The sequence below is a fragment of the Canis lupus genome, chromosome X, assembly GCF_003254725.2.
Source record: "Canis lupus dingo isolate Sandy chromosome X, ASM325472v2, whole genome shotgun sequence".
NCBI classification, from domain to species: domain Eukaryota; kingdom Metazoa; phylum Chordata; class Mammalia; order Carnivora; family Canidae; genus Canis; species Canis lupus.
Window position 1 is genome coordinate 4299721 of NC_064281.1, and position 21096 is coordinate 4320816.

General features: G+C 50.4%; 1 protein-coding gene across 3 annotated transcripts in view; it reads left to right on the forward strand.

Moving 5' to 3' along the window:
• STS (steroid sulfatase) overlaps positions 1-21096 on the forward strand; it is a 152433-nt gene that overhangs the window by 35177 nt on the left and 96160 nt on the right. For all 3 annotated transcript variants that reach the window (XM_025435990.3, XM_049107484.1, XM_035711891.2), the window contains exon 2: positions 20842-20982. In XM_025435990.3, the coding sequence (XP_025291775.1) occupies positions 20846-20982 (137 nt within the window). In that variant the 5' untranslated portion in view covers positions 20842-20845. The remainder of the gene's footprint in view (positions 1-20841; positions 20983-21096) is intronic.

Below are 21096 nucleotides of genomic sequence, written 5' to 3' on the forward strand. Positions count from 1 at the left end.
CATTAAAGGAGGACGTGCTTGGGGCACCTGGGTGGTGCACTTGGTTAAGCATCCTGCTCTTGGTTTTGGCTCAGGTCGTGATCTCGGGGTCGTGGGATCAAGCTCTGCATGCAGCACAGACTCAGCTTGAGAGTCTCTGTCCCTCTCCCTCTCTCACTTGGAGCATGCTCTTTCTCTCGTGCTCTCTCAAATAAGTAAACAAATCTTTAAAACAAAAGTAGGGGCAGCCCGGGTGGCTCAGCGGTTTAGCGCCGCCTTCAGTTCAGGTCGTGATCCTGGAGACTTGGGATAGAGTCCCACGTCGGGCTCCCTGCATGGAGCCTGCTTCTCCCTCTGCCTGGGTCTCTACCTCTCTCTCTCTCTGTGGGTCTCTCATGAATAAATAAATAAAATCTAAATAAATAAATAAATAAATAAATAAAGGACATGCTCACTGTAAAAAAAAAAATCTAAAATCAGAAAAGCCTTTTTAAAAAGCTCCATAATTCCGTCCCCCACACTAAGGATTGTAATTGGATACGTGTGCGTCCTTCCAGAATTTCTTAGGGGTAATATATAGAAACGACAACATGCTATTTGTTCCGTTGTGTCCCTTCCATCTTGTAAGTTTTTATTTTAAAACAATTATAGATTCAGAGAGAGATACAAAACAGCAGTGCAGAGAGGAGTCTTGTGCACTTTGCTCAGCCTTTCAGTGGTAAAGGACTCTTGTTTCCGATGGACGTATTTTCTGTGCTTCCAGACCTGGATATTCCTGAATAATAAAAATAATTGCTATTTCCACCTCCTGCCCTCCTTCCCCTCCCTGTCTTCCTTTCTTTATGTTCTCATGTCCTCCCTACAATCCCACCCCCTTTTTTTTAAAGATTCTATTTATTTATTTATGAGACACACAGAGAGAGGCCGAGACATAGGCAGAGGGAGAAGCAGGCTCCATGCAGACAGTCCAGTGCGGGACTGAATCCCGGGGCTCCAGGATCACGCCCTGGGCCAAAGGCAGACGCTGAACCGCTGAGCCACCCATGTGTCCCAATTCCCTCTTTCCTTCTATTTCTTCCCTTAGCTTCTGCATTAACTTTCTAAGGCCACAACAGCAAATTGCTGCAAACCTGGTGACTTCACACAATATAAACTTATTATCAAAGGGTGGGTTCTGGAGGTCAGAAGTGCAAAGCAAGCATCAGCAAGCTGGAGTCAGGATGTCCTCATGGCCAGTGCCTCTGGGAGGCTCTAGGGGAGAATCTGCTTCTTTGCCATTTACAGCATCCGGAGGCACTTGCATTTCCTGGATCCTGACCCCTTCTTTTGTCTTCAGGGCCAGTGGAATGAGCATCTTCCCGTATCTCCCCATTGGACTTTATTTTCCCCCATTGGACTTTTATTAGACCCTGTGTGATGACATTGGGCCCGCCTGGTTAAGTCAGAATTCTCTCCCTATCACAAGGCCTTTAAATTAAACACACCTGCAAAGTCATTTGTTTCCTAAAGTAACATAGTCACAGGTCTGAGCATTAGCACATGGACATCTTCGGGGATTGGTTCTCCTGCCCACCACAGTTTCCCTTTGTTCTTTCTGGTCTGAGCTCGGTCCGCGCAGACCATGCATCCTGGGTCTTGGTCAGATGCCCCGGGCTGTGCTAAGCCTGGAAGAGCGCATAGCAGAGCATTGCAGCTCAGTACAGATGGTCCCCTGCTTACGACGGTTCAACTTAGGAGCTTCCCACATGTGATTTTTACGATGGTGCAAAAGCAGCCTGCAGTCAGTGGAAACTGTACTTGGGATCGGGAATTTGGATCTTTTTCCAGACTGGAGACATGCTGTCCTGTCCTGTCTCGTGACACTGGGCAGCGGCTGCTCCCAGTCAATCATCCTGTCACGGGGGACCCAGAACCGACACAGTGACCACCATTCTGTTCCCCGACAGCCATGTGTTTGTCACTTCCAGTAGTCATGAGATGACATGAGATAGTCAACATGTTATCATAAAAAACGCCTGTGTGAGGTGATTTTACCCAACTGTAGGCTAATGGAAGTGTGTAAGCAAATGTAAGGGGAGACTCGGCTCATCTGGGATGCTCTAGAAGGTAGGTGTATTTGGTGCATTTTTGGCTTTTTGACATTTTTTTTCACTTACAGTGTGTTTATTAGGGCATCACACCACCACAAGTTGAGGAATATCTGTATATTTCAAGATAGAATAGAGAAAAAGAATCGGATGCAAAGATAAAGGCTACAGGGTTTTTTTTTATTTTTTTTCATTCAGTGGGACATGTATATGCATTTGTAACCCAAATACCCTTAGCCCGAGATCTTGCTAGGTGTTGATGCGAGCACATTTGCTCTAACACTGCTACCCATTGTATTTCTTTCTCTTGTTTCATAATAAACAGTAGCTTCAAGCAACAGCCCTGTATTATCTCCCTGTCTCTGTGGGTCCTGAGTCCAGGCCAGGCATAGATTGATTATCTGCTCAGGGTGTCACCCAGCTGACATCAAGGTGTCAGGGAGATTCCCTTCTCATCTGATGCTCAGGACCCTTGTCTAGAGTCAGAGGGTGTTGGCAGGATTCAACACCTTGCACTCTGGGTCTGAGCTCCCTGTTTCCTTGCTGGCTGCAGGTCCTGGCCCGCTTTCAGCTCCTAGAGGTGACCCTTGATTCCTGGGCGCACGGCCTCCACAGGCAGTTCGTGTCAGAGCTCCTTAGTGCTTCTTCAAGGCTGCCTGGAGCTCACCTGGCTTCCAAAAGAGCTCAGGACCTTTCAAGGCATCATCTGATTGGATCAGACCCACTCACCCAAGATAATACCCCTTTGAATGAATTGAAAGTCAACAGATGGGTCATCTCGTTACAGGAAAGGCATCGGTCATATTCCCAGGTCCTGTTTTCTCCTCAAGCAGAGGGAATTGAACAGAACACGCATAGGGTGCGGGAATATTGCTGGCTGTCTCGGAGTTCTATCTGTCACACCCATATTTTTCTGGCTCCTGTCACATGGACCTCAACCCTCTACAGAAGGTTGTCTTCCATGCAAACAGCTGTCCTTCTCTTTCCAGGCACTCGTCCTTATATCCATTGTGTGGCATGCTCCAGCTGCCTGAGCCACCCCTCGTTTGCGGCAAGTGTCTGCTGGTGCGGTGCAGGGAGAAGGCTGGACTGCTCTTGGGCACCGTTCACACTGGCTGGCCTTTTTTTTTTTTTTAAGTCTCAGGGCTGGAGTGGTACTTCCCTGCCCCCAAATGGGTAGAAGGTATGTCTCTGAGTCTAAAAGCAAGGCTGGCATTGAATCCAAACATCTGCAATGTCCTTTCCCCCTGCCCTGCCCCTTCTTGGGGCCTCCCCCATGCAGATCCATCTAGCAAATACTTAGGTTCCTGTCTGTCTGCCCATCCTCACGCCCATCAGAACCGTTCAGTACTGCAAGAGAAGTGTGATAAAGGTGTACTCACATCACAGCTGGAAGGGTTCAATTGAGAGGGGGGCATGGGGTGATACGTATTTAGAAGAGCATTATGTCTCAAGACGGAGACATAGACCCCAACCACATCCCGTGTCCTGTGGTCAGTTCTGGGTTTCAGTAATGGGACATCCCATGTCCTGTGGTCAGTTCTGGGTTTCAGTGATGGGACATCCCATGTCCTGTGGTCAGTTTTGGGTTTCAGTGATGGGATCCTATCTGCACACCTAACACAGACGGACTGGACAGTCTGTCAGATGATCTCACTGGGAGTGTGCTATTCGTAGGGGGGATTTTGTGTCCTGCTTCCATTGGGCTTTGTGCCTTCGAGTGGGTTGTTTTAAAGAGAGAATTCTCCCAATGATCCTGAACATAATCCCTCTGAGCTCACCAGAATACCTGCTGATTTACATACACATACGTAAGCCACTGTTGTAACCTTTGGATGCCCGTGATCGGGACTTGCGCTAAATGCTTGTCTTGCTGACAAGGGGTCTGCTTTACTGAATGTGCACGATATAATTGTAATCAGCATCAAATGTAGTGCTTGCTACTTAAATATCCACACACCTCCTTGCTGTGGGGAATGCTACAGTCTAAATCAACACACAAGTTTGCTCCCATTTCTTTTCTGCGTGTGAAAATTCTATCCATCTCTGACTTCAGGAAAGGAACCATACGTAGCCATGCTCGCGGGCCAGCTATGTGCTTTATTATGTGTCCCATTGGGATTTTTGCTTTGCCCAACCCATCGCGGCGTATCTGCTCTAAAGAGTGTTACCTGCTTTTCTTGGAAGACTACGTGGGCTCTTGTAGACCTCCCTGCGTAAAGGACTTGCCTGTAATCCTACATCACAGAAGATACTGTGGATGAGCTTTGAGAGAGCCGCATGCAGACCTGAGTTTGGGAAAGTCACTGCTGGGCGTCCAGTCTGTCTGGGTTACGTGTGCAGATAGGATCCCATCACTGATGGGGTGTCCCATCACTGAAACCCAGAACTGACCACAGGACACAGGATGTGTTGGGGTCTTGGCTTCAGAGGTGGGCACTCAGGCTGTGGAATAGGGTGGTCCTGGTAGACTTATCTTGTCAGCCCTGGGGAGCCAGACTCAACTCCAGCTTGCGTGTCCCATCACGTGTCTTCCATATTGGTCTTTTCGAGTTCAAGGGACATCCCACGACAGAGACTTCCATATCTAGGATAAATCGGAGGAGGCACTCGTCAGGGCCAGCCGGCGGGTTAAGGTGGCCGAGCCAACATTCTGGGCTCACGTTCTATTCCCACAGGATCACCAGGGTTTGGGACCTGAATTCTAGGATATTCCATATCTTTGAGTGGACACTTGGTGGGTTTTTTTTTTCTTTTTTAAAAACTTTATTATGTTTTAGATTTTAGTTCCAAACAGACACTTATTTTTGTGCATTTCCTATGGGGTGGGGGTAGCAGAAGCACTTTCCCTTCTTAACCGGCTACGTTCTTCTGGCTGGTCTATTAATGAAATCGGTGTGAGACCGAGGAACAGAAACATTTAATCTCATTTGTACAAAGACGTGAGGGGCCCCAAGACCATCAGGCAGGTGAAGCTTATATGCCATCCTGAGCTAAACAGAAAGGGGGGTCAGGGTCTGGGTTTGGAGGGGGAGGAAAGGAATTCACAGGTGGATGGGATGAGCAGGTGTTTGGTAAGGGTCACCGACGGGGATGTGAATCAACGGTCCTGCCGCACGCCCCCAGCCTCCCCACCAGCCAGCCCAGACTCTGTAGTTGTCTCTGATGATTGCTATCTTCCTGGACCAGCCGCTCTGTCAAAATTCTCCCTGGCAATTAAGGGGGAGGTAAAAAGCTCTTCCTGAGTCTCTTGGGCGTTCATTGTCTTCAGCTCAAAATAATAATGCACGCGCCAAAGTGGCCCATTTTGGGAAGGCCTGTTCTGAACCCCTTCCCGGGAAATGGTGAGAGTAAAACACCTTATTTTCTGTATCCATGGGTTGAGTTTCCTACGGGAGTAATTTTATTTTTTATCAAAAATGTTCTTTCAACATTCTGCATCCCTGAGGAACCCATATAAAAATATGTATAAATGTGTAAGTATATAGGAATATCTCGTAGGCAGCCTCACATTGGAATTTGGGAGGGTTGTTTCCTGCAGCCTGGGGTTGTGTCTGTGACTTTAGTGCAAATTCTCCTTTGCAGTCACCGCTGAGGGCACTCATGCCAGACCTGCCGCCACAGAGAGCAGGTTGTGCGGATGTTTTCTATCACAGGTGGGCGTGTCTGGAGACAGGTCCACAAGACCATGGAAAGTCCCCCCAGGCTCTTCCCTGGTCAGTCTGCCATCCAAACGAGACATTCTCTGATCTTAGTATCTGCAGTCCAGGGGCCTGGGAGGAATGAGTCGTTTATTGTGTCTGAATGCAAACCCTCACCCTGGACCAGCCTTGTCTTGCAGTCATGGCTTCTGAATTGATTAGCGGTGTGACCCCCTCCTAGCTCTTTAATCTGCGAGAAGGCGGATGATGACCGGGGTGTCCATGGTGAGAATTAGATGTGGGATGACCTTGTCACTTGTTTGCACACGGGGCGTTTTTGAGAGTGAAAGGGCCGCGGCTGGGTGGCTCTGTGGGTTAAGCATCTCCCTTCTGCTCAAGTCATGATCTTGGGGTCCTGGGATTGAGCCCCATATTGGGCTCCCTGCTCACTGGGGAGTCTGCTTCTCCCTCTGTCCTTCCTCCCACTCATTCTGTCAATCTCTCTGAAATAAATCAATAAAATCTTTTTTTAGAAAAGAGAGGGAAAGGAGGTGTCGATGATGAGGACAAGCAGCACAGCACTTGGACCGGGGTCGTGTGTGTAATGCACTTGCACGGTGGCGTGGGCGCCACCGCAGGTTACTGGCCCCGCTCTCAGCTCCTCTTTGGCTATATCACCGTCCTTGAACTGCAGCTGCAGGGCTGTGCCTGGTACAGCAGGTGCACGATAAATGCTATTGACATCCTTTGCACCTGAGCACGTTCGCTTTTTCAAGTCACATCGCTTCTGACGGATTGCGTGCGATGCAACATCAGAGCCTCGGGAAGACTTATCTAGATGGTCACTGTCTTCATCTTTCCCGAGAAGCAGCGCCCCCCCCCCCAAATCCTCCATGAAGTCCTGCAGCCTTACAATCTCCGGGTGACTGTTGTCAAAACGTCGGCCTACAAAGGACGTGACGTCTGCATGCTGTACTGGAGATGCGGGCCGTACAGTCATTCTCGGATCGTCTCTCGTGGGTTCTCCTGGCTCGTGGAGTGAAGGCAGCTCACCTGTCAGTGGGTAGTGGTGAAGAGGGAAACAGGTGTTGTGCAGGCAGGCTCCCCAGGCCTGAGGTCCCCGTGTCGCCGCGTGGACTGCCGGCGGGCATGGAGAGCCCCGGCAGCTCACGTTCTCTGGGGCAGGGGTGCAGCAGTGGGAGACGACAGTGCCACCGTGGTGGGCCCTCACTGCCAGCTTGTCGCCTTCACCCGTTGCGTGCCTGTCCCTGGGGAAGCCCCAAGGGAGCTCCAGCAGCAGGTGCCTCTGCTCTGGCGTGTAGGGCCGAGGAAGGCCATGACATCAGAACAGGAGGGGAGAGCTGGCTTTCTGGAGATACTGAAGAGCGAGGATGGTCCGCGGGGCGGCTGAGACTCTGGCGCCTTCTTCACGATCTGTCGCGAGACAGGAAGCTTGACTTGACGTGAGAGGCAAAGTCGGAAAGGGCTGCGGGCTGGCCAGTCCAAGACTGCTCCACCCAGGACAACCTGGTGTGCATGGTGGGACAAGCAGCCGAATCACTGCACACCTAGGGAAGAGGGACTTTCATGCAAAGGCATTATTTCAAGAGGAAAAACACTCTACCCATGGGCTCGGCATAATTTCAAAGCTTAGGCAAAATGGATTTTTGTTTTATAAGGAGAAGTAAACAAAGCCGGGGAACCGGGTGTGGGAAGCAGGGTGAGAGGGGACCGTAGATCCAAGAATGGTGTCCCCTGGGGCCAGGCTCCCTGGGGAGGGGCGACCTGATGACTCAGGCTGAGAGTGCGCCCAAGTGCAGGACCCTGGGGCAGGACGGAGGCCGAACCAAAGTCTTGACGAGCGTTTCCTTCTGATGGATGAGTGGAGGCGAGCCCTTCTGTGACTCATTGGAGGCAAAGAAAGGGATTTGGAGGGTCCGTGATGACTGGCCTTGTGCAGGGTTGTCTTGGGGGCACCTGGAAGTCTTATCTGAGTCATTCAGGGAGGGGACATTCCTTGAGGTCACTGCAAAACAGAGAGCGGGGCTATTTCTTACGCAGCTGTGTCTTCCCGGATCACAGGGATCGCACGAACCTGAACGTCCTCGGTGGCAGGGCTGGACCCGAGCTGCCCTTTGTTCTCTCCGCCGTGGTTGAGTTCTGAGGGAGGAAATGTGCCAGGGGTACGGCGGGAGAAGGCGTACCGGGGCATGCCTGCGTGCCGAGCCAAGCTGCACAGGATGCCGTGTTCAAGCGGGACGCCCAGGCTGGGCCGGGCACAGCCTGTTCCCAAGGCCAGGGCTCCCCCGGGGAACATCCTGGGCATGTAGGGGAACCTCCGGCCGTGCAGGAAGCAGTAGGGAAGGGCCAGCAGCCCCGTCCCCAGCAGCATGGGTGGCCGGCGGGCACACTTGTGGCTTTCCCTCGAAGCCCACCCCGCTGGGGGACACTGGGGTGCACTCGGCGGCGACGTGCTTTTATTGCGTGTTCTTTTTTTTTTTTTTTTTATGATAGTCACACACAGAGAGAGAGACAGAGAGGAGCAGAGACATAGGCAGAGGGAGAAGCAGGCTCCATGCACTGGGAGCCCGACGTGGGACTCGATCCCGGGTCTCCAGGATGGCGCCCTGGGCCAAAGGCAGGCGCCAAACCTCTGTGCCACCCAGGGATCCCTATTGCGTGTTCTCTCAACACGTATTGTCCACACTGGTGTTTAAAATCCGTTGTTGCTTGGTGATTTCCATTGATTATAATGATTTTCTGTGATGCTTAGCCAGGGAAGGTTTAGAAGGGGTTATAAATGGGGCTAATTAGTGAGATGCAAATCGCTTTTATGGCTGTTTCCAAACATTTAAATGACCCGTAATTAAATTATGTTGCCAAATTATTTCTTAATTATCATCTTCCTATTGAGTTCACTGCATCAGGAGATCTCAGGCACGGTCTCTGGGCAGAGCAAGGAGCATCGTGCAGATGGATGCCTCACAGAGAACAACGAGAATGCTCCTTTGCTTGGGTTTCTTTCTCAACGGGTAGACTTGTGTGTTCCGTTTCCGCTGCCGTCTAGCTGAGACGATGAGCCGGGGTATGGACCGACAGGACCAACGGGGTCGGGGAGGATTACGGCGGTCACGCTGTTCAAATCCCCTACTCCTCCACCATGTCAGCCTTTGCACAGTCTCCCCGCCAGATGGGGCGTCTCAGTCTCTGCCCGGTCGTGGCCGGGGAAGGATGCCATGTGACAGGCTGGTCATTTCGTGCTCTGGCGGCTGCTCTAAAGACTGCGCTCCTGGTTTTGGGCCCAGTCCTGGCTCTGGCCTCTGAGACAGCAGCTAAAGCCTTTCCGTCGTTTGCAGACGGGTCCTCAAGCAAGCGTAAAGGCGCTTCTACTGCCTCCTGTGCGCCGGGTGCGATGTTACCGATTGCTGAGCAGTGGAAGCATCCTGCAGAACCGTTTCTGTGCCCGTGAGCCTGTCATTTGCCCTCATCTCGATAAGCCTGTGTCTGCTTCTTCGATAGCAGAGATGCGGACTGAAAATGGTATTTCGACTATGGCGCGACGCGTGCAGACTTGGCTGGGACTCCTCTTCTTGGTCTCAGATGCATCGCCTCATGTGATGTGCCCTAAAGGGGCGTTGATTTTAGCCTTAGGGACCGAGTCCCTTCGTCGCTTCCCTCGCGGACCCTTATGTTTTCATGGGCTACAATCTTCTTCCTGTGACTCGCACACAGTGAGATCACAGCTGCCCGGTATCGGCATCCTCCTGCCGTTGAGGAGACGCGTTCAGCTCATTGTGTCTCATCCGTGGATTTGGTCCTGCGAGTGTTTGTGTCTTGTTAGGCTTCGCTAACAAGTCTCCTTCTGAGACTTGAGACTTTCTTCTCTTCCCAGGCGCACGCTGTCCTCTACGTGTGGGATGCATGTTCTCGTGGCCCGGCCATACAGACCACTGGTACCAGTGATTACGGGAGGGACTCGTGCTGCACGTCCTGGGAACCTTCCGCATCTGCCGTGCCTCTTCTACAAGCCAGCACTCTTTTGCAATAGCTCTTCGCCCAGGGGTCCCGTAACGTGCAATGTCCAGATTCCTGGCTAGCGTCACTTTTCATGCCACTGCTGGTGTTACCGAGGCTGAAGAGGTCTGGTTGCATCACGTCCCAGGAGCACAGAGCTGGCCCGTTCCCAGCCGGCTCAGGACGGTACCAGACAAACACCACGTAGCTTCCTCGGTGCACACAGAGCATCTGCAGAAACACTGATTCTGCGATCTTGTGGCCGAGACACCTGGAGTTAGCCGGGTAGCTCGGGTCTGGCTTCCCACCTCCACCTTGTTCTCCTTACAGGCCAGATGTGGTTGTTTATGACAGGACACGGTTAGGCAGCATGGCCCTCTGATGAGTAAATGTATGTCTGTGGACATTTACCTAATGAGGTCGGCGTGCTGTAGGACCGCATTGGGCGTCCTTTGCTTGTGTTTGCATGGGCACCACTACGGAGTAAGGAAGTGGTAGTATTTGCTAATTAATTACGTAGACTTGTATCCTGTTGTCAAGCAGAATCATGTTGGTGTTCGAGCTTGGATCTTCTTGGCTTCCTGTGTCATCCCCCTCCACCAGAGAGTGGAAATAAGCTTGCAGCATAAGCACACTCAACACGGGAAGACCGTGGCCAAGGGCATGTTACTGTAGAGAAGACGGTCTTCAGTGTGGACCTCACCTGGTGGGTCTGAGCAGAGACAACACATTTGCTAGACGGGGGACATGTGCCCCGGGCTGCACGTGGTGTCTTGAATCTCGTACAAAATGGCGTTGAACCCAAAGACAGTTATCATCTTTAGGTGTCCAGGGGTACGAAGGCTTTCACGGTGTTGCTCGTCTGGGAGCAGAGGACGCTGCCCTGAATGGAGGACTTGCAGCTCACAGTTGCTGCACGCTTGCCGTCCCTTCTGCGTCACGGTGTGTGTCTGAACTTTGTATTCCAAAGATTGGATTTATTTATGTATTTATGTCAAGACCGACGTTTGAGCTGAAGGCGATTTTGAATGGCATCCATTGAATCTTGTGAAAGGCTTGACGGAGTCTATAGATCTTGTTTATCCAAACGCTACCATGGTGGGAGCTTTTGGTGGAAGACGGTGGACGTGGTTGAATTCTTTTATGAATCCTTTAGCGTACTTACTCATTATTACGGATGTTTTAGAGGCTGTGTCTAACCATCAAGCAACCGAGGGTCTCCTGTGTAGGAAGGGCCGTCCCATTCTGGATTCTAGCGTATGTGGCTTTCACTGTCTGATGGGTTTTTACAACCGTTTTGACTTTGGGGCACCCGGGTGGCTCAGTTGATGAAGCATCTGCCTTCGGCTCACGTCATGATCTCAGAATCTGAGATTGGGCCCCACATTGGGCTGCCTGATCTATGGAAGTCTGCTTCTGCCCCCCCTCCCCGCTTGTTCCCTCTCTCTCTCTCTCTCTGTCTCTCTGTCAAATAAATAAAACCCTTAAAAAAGGAAAGAATGACACCACTACGACTTTAATGGAGAGCCTCATACGGTCTAGCTGGTGGGGAAGACCACCTGGCAGTTCGCCACTAAGCGAAACACAGAATCCCCAAGTGACAGAGCCATTGCACTCCTAGGAAAACAACACAAAGATCTGTAAACGGCCGTCCAAACAAAACCCTGTACGTGAATGTTCATGGCAACACTAGTCAGAAAACTACGCCCAAAGTAGAAGCAACACAGACGTCCCTCAGCAGATGAACGGCTGAGCCAGACCTGATGCCACCCTACAAAGGAACGGTATCCCGCCGTGTGAAGGAGCAGAGTGCTAATGCGGAAACCTTTGAAAACTTTGTGCTCAATGAGAGAAGCCAGACGACCCGTGACCCCAAGGTCATGACCTGAGCCGAAATGAAGAGTTGGATGCTTAACTGCTTGAGCCACCCAGCTGCCCCGACTTCTGCATTTTAACCAGCTCTACAAGTGGATTGCCTTTTTCATATTTTTCACTTATTTTTTTTTCCATAAGCATTTTCAGCTGTCTCCATGCTCCTTGAGTGGACAGAGATGGGCTGCCAACATTTGCACCCTGGGGTGTCCCCTTTCAACGTATCTAGGATCTGATGGCAAAAAGACACAAAAGAGATTTGTGGTGATGCGTACTGAGGCCTGAGGGTCTACTCTGGGAAACCAGGTTCACACTCAGAGCCCAAGAGTCAGCAGCTGGTGGAACAGGTGTGAACAAGGAACTCTTGGGGCACTGGAGTAGAAGGGTGTGTGAGCTGGTCCCCAAAGCCACATGCTGTCTGTAGGATTCACAAGACGGGAAGGCTGGCCCTCGCTTCGTGTACTGCTAACATTTATGTGTGCGCTGTGCTCACAAACGATGCTCCCCGGACTTTATCCCATGTATGAGTCAGCCACCTTGAGACGCGGAGGTTTTGGAGAAGGCAAAGCGGCATGCCATGAGCACTGGGAGCTTGTGTCTTCTTCTGTGGTTCAGGCGGTCATGCCCGGCCCCGATCCCTACTAGCTACGATCACGTTTTGGCTTGTGATCTTGAGTCATGGCTCATGCCGAACATTAGAAATGATGGAGGTTGGAAAAGCAAAGTGGGAGGAGTCGGAGGCTTCCTGGCCAGGGGATCCAGGAGCACGCCGGTGTCCCCAGTCTGTGTGGGTCCAGGCTCTCTCTCTCTTCCCATGGGGTCTCTGAGAAAGCTCCGTGGACAGCGATGACCTCCTTGGCCAGAGTTACATTTTATCATCTGCTTGGGTGCCGAACCCCAGACCATGCCAGCAGGTTAGACTGGGATGCACCCAGAGCTTCTGTCCTGGGTCAGCAAGTCCGACAACCAACATCCCCTCATCCCGTGGGGGCAAGGGCACATAGCTCTCTGGAGCCTCCTTGATAAGGATGCAGATCGCTTCCTCTCCCCAAAGCCCTGCCTCCTGATAACATCACCTAGGATGTGTGTGTGTGTGTGTGTGTGCGTGTATGAGGATTTCAACATCTGATTTCTTTCCGGTGCAAGAAGGGGACGCATCATTGAGACCAAGACCGTTTCAGTTAATGTTTTTATTACAAAATCCTGCTGTGATTCACCATTGCCAATAAACGGGTCCCCTAAATGTGGCCCCCCTCACCTGCCACCGTAGTCTGTCCTAATGACACTTCTGTTCACTGCTCTTTGGTACCAAGAACTCTCCAGCCGTGGTGACCCCTACAAGCCAGGGACGAAGTTGTAGGATGTTCATCTTGCCCGCAGTTTTGAGGACCCCTTTGGTTCCTAAAATTTAGTACATTTTACATAAATGAACAGGTGAGCCATGATCACGAGTGGATGATGGCAGAGCATTTAGGTGTGGAGCTCACGGAGAAGTATCAGAAGGCCGAGCAGCAGATTTCTGCGTCCCCTACAGTTGCCTTACCCTGAGCATCGTTGACATCACCGCCCCGGCCGAGGCGCAAGGTTTCCACATCATGGACCTCCGGCATTTCGCTGGAGCAGTTACAAGTGAAATGGCAAAGGGGAGCATCCCATTTGTAAAGTCACCCAGAGGTCTTCCAGGTGGAAACGCACTAGCCTGGCGGTGGCGTGCGCCGTCGTGACAAGCGTCATCACGCTTCCTTGCAGGCAGCCTGGTGTCTGGTCGGCACGTCTTAATTACGGAGCTCCGAGGCCCCTGAAGAACAGCTGTTCTTAGACTACTCTTCCGAAGTGTAGGAAACTCCGTGCTAACAGCGACGTTCCTCGTGGGTTATTTGCCTTTGTGAATGCTACATGTTCTTGATGGCGCAGCTCCGTCTCACAACGCGCTGTGTTCTTTAATTTGGAGAGGAACGCAATTCACCATTAAGATAACCTCTTATCTTAAGGGCAATCCACTCATTACAAAACACACTTTTCACGAAATGACACTGTATCAAAGCTCCGTGGCGTTAAATGTTTTCTGGGGACCGTGATACCATAAGTAAAATATTTGCTTATGATAATTACGAGTTACTACGCGCAGCGTGGGCGAGCTCATAATTCTCTTTTGTCTTAAAAGCCAGCCATCTGATGTAAACATCCAGATACAAAAGATTCAGCCATCGAGAGTGAAAATAATGAGTCAGGAGCAATGAAAATTTCTCTTGTAGCGCTTGAGATAACATTGGAATGGAGACTTTTATAAGACATTGATACTGCAGACATTTCAATGTACTCATGTAATGTGATATGTAGGATCTATCACCAGAGACAGGTATATATTTTGTCACGCTTTTTTGTCATTGTGTGAGTGTGTGTATAGTGTATATTTATACACAGACCATGTACGTCTATATACATATATGTGTATATAGAGGATACAGCACATGTGCTGTGCACATACACGTATATGATATGCCAAAAATGCGTTTAGGAATTTAACCCCAGGGGATCCCTGGGTGGCACAGCAGTTTAGCGCCTGCCTTTGGCCCAGGGCACGATCCTGGAGACCCGGGATCGAGTCCCACATCAGGCTCCCGGTGCATGGAGCCTGCTTCTCCCTCTGCCTATGTCTCTGCCTCTCTCTCTCTCTGTGACTATCATAAATAAATAAAAATTAAAAAAAAATAAAGGAATTTAACCCCAAAGTTATTTAAGAATTTAATGAGAAATCATATGATGCATAAAAATGTCCATTTGTGTTGTACATTAATGAAATGTCCTATACGCGGGGGTCCAGATAGCAACATACATGTTGATAGCATGTACATGATACAGTCGTTTCCAAATGCGTACATGTTCACAGATTTGTATCCTGCAAATAGCTGTGAAGGTGAATTCCACGACCAGGGTCAGGAATCCACGAGTGCAATTAATGCTGGTTAACTTTTCTCTAGATTTTGTGTTTTAAAAAAAAAAAAAAATCACATAATTTAAAAAAAAAAAAAAGAATAAAAATTGCACAATCAGGGGCACCTGGCTGGCTCAGTGGGTGACGCGTTTGCTTTCGGCTCAGGTCATGATCCCAGGGTCCTGGGATGGAGCCCCTGCGTCTGGCTCCCTGCTCACTGGGGAGTCTGCTTCTCTTTCTCCCTCTGAGCTCTCTCTTTACTCTTCTTCTTTCTCTCTCAAGTAAATAAATCAAATCTTAAAAAAAAAAAAAAAAAAAAAGCATAATGACTCAAAATATTCAAACAGCCCAGCCATGTATAAAGTAGAATAGAATTCTCCTTCCATCTACAACTGGCCCCTGGGTGGAACCTTATGGCCGGGCCCTTCTCATCACGTTTCTCTTTGAATGGATTTGGGGTCCAGCAGTACTGGTCTGTCGATCCTGTTCCTATCAATCTGTTGCCACATCCTTTGAGCTGGTAATGTCACCTGTCAGGCTGACTGTCCCCATCTGTAAACTGGGAGTCATCGCAGAGCCTGCCACACTGGTGGGCGGTTGGAAGTGGATGGTGGTCTCTATAACACGAGTACCTGGAGGCTAAGGATCTGTTACAAAGTGAAGCGTGTGCGTTGTTCCTATTGCTTTGGCCATTCGCTCCTGCCGAGGCCACCGTGTCTCATTCTGAAACCTTGTGGTCTTGGCGTTGCTTTTCCCGCTGGGGTTGAGTTTGTGCTTGTAGTCCTCTGAACTCCAGGGGAGGGGCGCCCCATCACTGGCTGGCCTTGTTGGGTCTGGAGCAGACTACAGGACCACTGCTACCTTTGCCTGAGAAATTCCCCACCTCCTAGATGGGGCTTGGGGAGTGGGGGGTCTAATATGACAGAGTGAGTCCCGTCAGTGCCACAGAGCATCTACCTGCCTCTTAGCATTTCCCAATGTCAGGTGTTAGCCAGGGAACCTAACACAGGGTGAGGCAGCCAGGCTTTTACCTGAGCAACGGGGGCAATGCCTTTCAGCAGCTCAAATGTGCTGGAATGTTGAAAGCTCCTCAGACTCTGGTTTGCTTTTTTTTTACAGTTTTCATGGGATAGTTTGCTTTGTGCCGATGCTTTCAGAGGCTACCCCTGTCTTATCAACTTGAAAGAAAATACAGAGTCAGTCCCAGGGAGTCTTAGTCTCCTCCGTATTTACGGGAACATAAATCTTACAGGAGCTTGGTCATGGTAGGAGCCCGTGTGTTGTACAGCTGTAGACAGACGTGTGCAAGCATCCAGCCGCTCAGTCGCGTGTTGGCAGGTAAGGAATGTCAGCGGCAATTTGGGGAGCGTCATGCTTGGACTCATCGCGTGCTACCCTCCTCTTCGGCTTCCGGAGCGTAGGCCGTACCGGCAAAGGAGACACGGGAGTCCATGAGCACCACGGGGGTCTTCCAACTTTCCAAACTGAATGTTTCCCCAAACTTTCTAAAGATTTCAATTGTAAAGAAAGGGGCTCAGTAAGACTTAATTTTTCAAATTGCTTTCTTGATTAATACTATTAAATTAATGTGATTAACTTAATGGTGCTCTGCATACTTGAGTGTATTGAGAAATGCAAAGACCCGAGCACCGTCTACGGTGGCATAGACAATAAAAAATTGGGATTTGCTAAATAAGTAAAACATGAATATTTATTTTAGAAAAATTGCAAGCAATTTATTTTTTTTTATTAACGTATGCTTGGCACACAATGTCACGCTAGAAAAATCACAAACAATGTAAACAGGTATTTAAATCTATAGAAACGCCTGTTTTGAACCGATAATTCAGATAGGTTTTTGCGGTCTTCATGTCAATTTCTATGGTTTAAGAACAGGACATCTATTTAGGTGACACTTTGTTAACCAAATTTGTGGGTCAAGAAATTTCTTATATATAGTTTGAATAAGACCACATGTCTTCTAAAAATTTATGGTTGGTAATGTAGGGTTTTCTCTACTTTCAATGTGCCTTTTTCCCCCATTGAGCAAATAGATTAGGAACGTTTTTGTTGCCATGGTAAAGTTTCTGTTATGTAAGCGCAGTGTTAATTTTTCTTTAATGAGCTAATTTAATGTAATTACACCTCCAGTTACGAAAATGTTCTTTTGTCTCTCTCCTTCGTAATTGTGTTTTAGGAAGAGCTACTTCCTCATGAAAGTGTTCTCTTGCTTTTTTGCCAAATTAAGATTGTTCAGAAAAATAATTTAATTTTTAAGGAGGGAAATTATACAGTTTTTCAGAAGTTAATGTGCCATGCTCATATGTTAGAGTAGAGCACTTTCATTTATTTGTTAAGTACTTTTATCAACTAACTGTGTTTTAATAGTTTAAAACATCTTTATAAACGCCCCTGAGTGTGGAGGAAAAACAAGGTCTGGTTATTTCAGACAATAATAATTTATATGCAGTGAAATTTTAAATGGCTATTAGCAAACTGACATTTTCTAACATTTTTAACTTCCTCACCTGATGCCTAACAATAGGTACCGCGGGCACATTTTGGAGGTGCCATTAATGACATAATGTCACATTGAGCCAACCAAACCCATTCTGAGATTCAGAAATTCATACTCTGTAGATATTAATAATTATTAAAGGGCTTTGATCCTATTGGGTTTAATTTTAATTTAAAAAAAAAAAAAGGTCTGCACCTGAACTAAACCTCTCAGCAAGATGCATGGAAAATTGGTATGGATTTTTCTAAAGGAGGACACATGTACAACACATGTACAAAGGATCCTTATGGCAGCCACATCCCGGCATGCAGCAGATATAATCTGAGCCCTGGACATTTTGCGTCTTCATTGTTCTCTGCAAAGTTCAGTGGAGAGCAAGGTTGAAATCTCATTGACCACTCTCTGTCTGAGTCGTCACATCCAGTTAATTACCTGGTTGTATTAATTGCATCTCAGATCAATCCTGTTCTCTCCCGCCTGCCCCCACCTAGTGTGGGTACCAGCATCTCTGTGGCGTCACAGCCACTGTACGCACATTCCCTCCGGCCTCTGCCACATGCATCCGCCATGGAGCAGTGGAACGATGGAGGATGCACATCACCCCCGGATTAAATTCTTCACTGCCTGCCCGTCCTGTCCCCTGTGGGCTGGCTTGTGCTTCTCACCTCTGAGCCCTTTTCTCCAACTCGTAGTGAGAGTGTTGCATGGAAAAACAAAGAAAACACAGAAACAGTGGCACTCGCACATAGGAATGCTGTGCCTTCAGCCATTTGCAGAAGCACAGGAAAAAGAACAAGGAGGGAAAGCTACCATCTGAGTGCTTCTCTGCATTGTGGCTTTATATATTTTCCTTCTGTACATTGAGAATAAAAGTGAACAATGAGACAAAGTTCATTTAAAAAAAAACAAATTATGGTTTTTGTGTATGTTAAAAGCAGGGTAGGCAAAGTAATTCTCAGAATAGCTAGATTTGGGGTGAAACTTTACTAAGAGTCACATGGAGCCTAGATTTTGCTTCATTTAATCTCTAAGTGAACCATATCCCTCTGGCCTACCATAAGTACATTTTCCATTCCTGGTGTTTTCAATTTTCGATCGTAAAACAAAAATTCATTTTTCGCATCGTTTGCTGAGCTGAGCAATGTGTCTTTAAACGGCTTACATAAATTCTGACACCTCACTGCTAATGAAGCATGTTCTTAAAATAAGTTGAGCATGACCTCTGAGCCCTTGCCATGGAAAGTCTTTGCAGGCCCTTATTAATGCAACTGAACTTCCTATCGGAAGCTCTTGGACTTTGTTTTAGTTTTTTGCTTCTGTGTAACAGGCGAGTGCAAAACTTGGCAGCTCAAAGCAACATGCATTTGTTATCTCAGAGTGTCAGTGGGTCAGGAATCTGGCACAATGTAGCTGGTGCGTTGCAATCAAGGTGCCGGCCAGGGCGGTGGTCTCATCTGAAGGCTCCACTCCCAAGCTCAGCAGGATTCTGTTTCTTGTAGGCCGTCAGCATGAGGAGCTCGTGTCCTTGCTGCCTGTTGCCTGCAAGTCTCGCTCAGTTCCCCGTCACAGGGGGAGACGGGTTCTCTCCGGCATAGAATCTCACTTCATTAAAATCCAGCAGGAGGACGAGTCTGCTGGCCAGACTTTTTGTGTTTGCAGCCTAACCACAGACGTCACCTGCCACACATTTTCCACATTCTGTTCGTGAGAACCAGGTTGGGAGGCTCAGCAGCGCCCAACGAGAGGGGATGATACAAGATGGGAATACCAAAGGGGTGTCACTGGGGCCAGCCTGTAGTCAGCTGCCACATTTTGCTTGAAACTCTGTTGCTGTCCTTATTAAGGTCTACACAAAGTCATGATGACACCAACAACAACTCCTGGCCCCTAGTGACGAGTCCCTTATGCATTCATAGTGCTAAATGTATAATTTATCTCCTCCATGATACCTACAACATATTGTTAGTGTGATTGTCCCCATTTTACAAGAGAAAGTGCCAAGCCAACAGGGAGGCTGAATTCACGGTCCCGGGTTTCTCCACCTCACCTCACGACACCTGCAGAAGCCACGTTTGCCCCTCCAGTGCTTGCTGGAGTGGGCGCCGTGCTTGTGGATTCCCACGTTTGGCCAGCCGGGGGCATGCGGGGGCGTGCTGTGGCTCGTTCAACCGTGAAACCATCCCCAGGCTCTCACGATGTCTATGATCCGGGTTTTGCCTGGATAAGTGTGTAGAATTGGCATGGATTTGCGGGAACCGCCAGTGGATTGCTTGTGGTTGTAAAGGTGTAGGTAGATGGACTAAAGTCCTCCTAACAAGGGTTGTGTGTCTAGCACTTTATCATTTCGGAGGCTTTTGCCTTTTCGTTCCCTTGAGGGGAGGCAGGGCGATGTTTCTCCCCACCTACCCCCCAGCTTCATTGAGGTATAACTGACAAATACAATCGTCTGTATCTCAGGTGGCCACGTGATGATTTCATGGTATACGTTGTGCAGTGACTGTCACAGTGCAGCTCATTAGCGTCATCAACTCACATATCATTGCCCATTTTTTGGTGAATGGAGACAGTGCTCAGGATCTAGCGGTGAAGCCCAGAGCATGAGTTCCGTACAGTGTCGTTAGCTGCGGTGACCGTGCCATCCTGCAGGTCCCCAGACGTGTTCGTCGTTTAACCGTCGTCTAACCGGAAGCCTGTACCCTGGGACCAACATCTCCCCGAGCCAGTGTTCGTTCCAGCTGCAAGTTCAGCTTCCTGCATTTTGCTGCAGGTTCCCTGTGAGCGAGCTGGCCTCGGCCGGGGGCCTGGTGTCCTCCCGGCTCCCCCCTGGGCCACGACTGGTGGCTGCTCGTCACGCCCACTGTGTGGCCGAGGCCCAAGGCGGAGACGGGGTCACGGCCATGGTGCGGCGCGGCAGGTCGTGCCTCGCACCCCAGGCTCCGTGGCTGGTGCCGAGCCGTGACTGCGCACACGTGCCCTGTCTCCACAGGCAGAGGGGAGCAGCCGCCACGAGGGCAGGCAGGGCACGTTAGGGGTGAGCGAGCGGCTGTGGGCAGAGCCCAGCCCAGCCTGATCGTCCTGCGGGGGGTGGGGGGGACAGCGCTGGCTCTTGGGCGGGAGGATGCCACAGGGTCGAGAGCGCAGGTGGGCGAGCACGGGGAGGTGTGGGTCACCCAGGTCATGGGCACATGCGGCGGGCCAGGGGAGTGGGGGCGCGGGGGCTCCCGGGGAGCAGGGAGGGGGGTGCCCTGCACACGCACACACACGCACGTGTACCCACCCCAGTGGCAGACAGGAAGCAGCTGAACCCGGGCCAGGACACCGCTCGGGGCCTGCTGTCTGCAGCACCCGCCGAGTGGCACCCATAGGTGCGAGGCTGCAAAGGCCCCTGTAAGTGGCAGCACCGCCCTGTCACCCTTCACACTGTGCCTGCGGGTGCGGGGCAGAAGTCGCGCAGCTGGTGCCTCCTCGGCCTCCCGGGCCTCCTGCGGGCGCCGGCCGTGCACAGAGCCAAGGGGCGAGGTGCACCTGCAGAGGTGGCGCCCTCGGTGACCCGCGCCCCGGCTCTCGGCCCGTGGCCTGCAGCGGCGCCTCCCGCTCTGATAGGTCATTGCCGTCCTTGGAGAAAGACATGCTTGTTTGAGAGACAAGAGGGTAAAGTTCTCGGCCGGGCGATGTGTGTGCGTGGATGCGGAGCTCGCGTTGCCGGGGCATACGGGGTGGAAGAAGGTCCCAGCAAAGGGGCTGCTGCAGCGCCCCGGGCGCCCCTCACTGCCCTCTGTGTGCTTCCCTCTGCAGGAAGATGCAGCTCCGTCTGCTGCTCCTGTTGTTGCTGTGCGAGGCCCAGGGCCACGCGGCCCCCAGGCCCAACTTTGTCCTGCTGATGGCCGACGACCTCGGCATCGGAGACCCTGGGTGCTACGGGAACACGACGCTCAGGTGCGGTGACGCGGTTGCTGTGTGAACACCGGGGCCCCCCTCGCAGGCCCCAGCCATGGGTGACGTGAACGCACAGAACGCCGACGGGTGTCAGAGCCCTTCACGGTGCTCGTG